Source organism: Plasmodium cynomolgi, chromosome 12 (genome assembly GCF_000321355.1).
Source record: "Plasmodium cynomolgi strain B DNA, chromosome 12, whole genome shotgun sequence".
Lineage (NCBI taxonomy): Eukaryota > Apicomplexa > Aconoidasida > Haemosporida > Plasmodiidae > Plasmodium > Plasmodium cynomolgi.
In genome coordinates, this window is record NC_020405.1 from 1,476,907 (window position 1) to 1,479,148 (window position 2,242).

The window sequence follows — 2,242 nt, forward strand, 5'->3', positions numbered from 1 at the left end:
CTTTTTTCTGTCACGATTCACTCGTATGGCAAATTCCCGTTCAAAATTTGATTCACGTCAACGAGAGACCATCCGGACGACTTGAGGTCTATCGAATCTGGGGATTGCAACGAGAAGAAAGGGTTTTCCAGCTGATTCTCGAGGATAACTTCCAAGTGGAGATTTTTAAATTCAGTTTTGGTAAGGCAGTTGGAAGAAGTCGTGTCGTATGCACACAGGTCATATGAGAGAGTGACCAACATGTGCATGCGAGTGGTAACTCCATTTTTAATTATATTTGAGAGGAACTTCATTTTGTTGGTGTTCTTCAGGACATCTAAATCTTCATTTTGCACACAAATATATTGATAAAGGAATTTTTTTATATTCTCTTTTTTCGTCCTTTTCCCTTCCTTCCTAATTAACCCTAATATGTTGTATATGTACAGCAATCTCATGTTCTCTATTTTTAATTTTTCAAAATGCAAGCTCAAATTATGCGATTTTAAAATTTGGAAAATTTTTATAAAATAATCCTTCAAATAAACGTTCGTCATTTTGGACAGCTGCTCTTCATCCAACTCTTTGAGTACACTGAAAAAGGTGTTAACACAAAGGGTTACTCCATCGAAATAGAAATACTTTAGGTCCTTCAAATCTTCGCTCAGGATGTTGCAAAAGTACAGACTTATGTAGTTCCCCAGGAAGCTTGTGTACTTTTTATTTTTATGCATTAGCAGCGAGTTTAGGAAGGCCTTCATTTCGCGCCTGCTCGGTTCATGGGTAATTTCGTGCAAAATTTCGTAAATGTCGCGTTTTGGCGGTTTGCCGTTTTGGGCAGGGCCACTTTGTAACCCGCCACTTTGTAACCCGCCACTTTCTGGTCCGCCACTTTGTAACTCACTCCTTTCTGATCCGCCACTTTGTAACCCACCCCTTTCTGAGGGTGTGCTCGCCCCTCCCCGGTTGGCATTCCCTGCGCAGCTGTCCTTATCACTGTTAAGTTTGGGGATACTTGCATAGTGGCTAGATTTGCCACAAGCTTCATTCGTGTCTTTATTTTTATGTTTCTCCTCCTCTTCCGCGGAGGGTTGCTTCACATTCCCGCTTGTCAGTTTTTTACTTTCGTGCTGCCCATTACGGAGGGCACTCACATTAGAGTCGTTACCATTTTGTAAATTCGAACTTCTCGCCAGTTCGCCATTCCGCTTATCCACGGGGTGGTCACTTAATTTCGTTTCCCCTACGTGCAGCGCACCATTCGTGGTGTCACCCCTGATTGGAGTAGCCTCGGTCGCATCGGTTACAGCGGTCGCATCGGTTACAGCGGTTGCATCGGTTACAGCGGTTGCATCGGTCGCGTCGGTTAAAGCGGTCGCATCCGTTACCGCGGTCTGCATAGCCGCAGCATTCGCCCCGCTGTCCACACCTGCGCACGGGTCATAGCATTCACCCTGTGTTACCCTCCCCGCATGATCAGCTGCTAAATCTGCAGCTACTCCCCCCAAACCACTAAACGTAACCTCCTGCGTGGGAAACTTCTTCGAGTTACTTTCCCCCAAACTGTCGCTCAACTTTGAATAAAATAAATTTCTCGTCGTGTCCAGATATTTCGCTTTCTTCAAACCATATTTTATTTTTAAATCATTTTTTTCTTTCTTACTCTTTTGTGCATATAATATTTTCCCATTCAGAATGTACACGTCTTCGTTGGTCTCATCCTTCGCAACGGTTTTGTTTTTTTTTAAACTTTTTAATTTAAGCTCTCCCACATGTTTAATTTTAACTTCTTTGTTCCCTGAGATGTTCGTTGTGATGCTTCTCTCCTTTTCGAAAAAGCCGAAAGAACACCTTCGCTCGCTCACGCAACAAAAGTTGGTTACTTTGAGCAGGGCGTTATGGGTGAGTATGGGGATTCTTCCTTTCATCCTGGAAGTCTAGTGGACGGGGACAAAAGCATCCAGGCATAAACGATTCGGAGGGGTGCTACTACACCAGTAATGAAGCACAGCTGGTGTACTTGCGCCTCTGTTGTCCTATGCCACTATGGGTTGGGTACTCCTTCGCTCCCTTTTGGGACAATTTTCTCCACTTAGCCAAAGTAGTTCCTCTACGTGAACCCCGTGCGACATGCATTCATAAGTACATACATGCGTATACAAATGCGGGTAAGCTTTTCCTGCCATGCCAAACTACGTACAAATCGCTGTGCAGCACAAGTCCTGCCGTCGCTCGAGAATTCTAATCCCTCACAGTTTTCAGC

The 2,242-nt window shown here is 44.2% G+C and overlaps 1 protein-coding gene across 1 annotated transcript; it reads right to left on the minus strand.

The window, feature by feature from the left end:
- Nucleotides 1-17: 17 nt before the first annotated feature.
- Nucleotides 18-1,907, minus strand: PCYB_124430 (hypothetical protein; the record flags this gene model as incomplete). Its single annotated transcript, XM_004223776.1, has 2 exons — nt 18-573; nt 622-1,907. 2 exons carry the CDS (start codon nt 1,905-1,907, stop codon nt 18-20), a joined length of 1,842 nt encoding a protein of 613 aa, XP_004223824.1.
- Nucleotides 1,908-2,242: the final 335 nt, after the last annotated feature.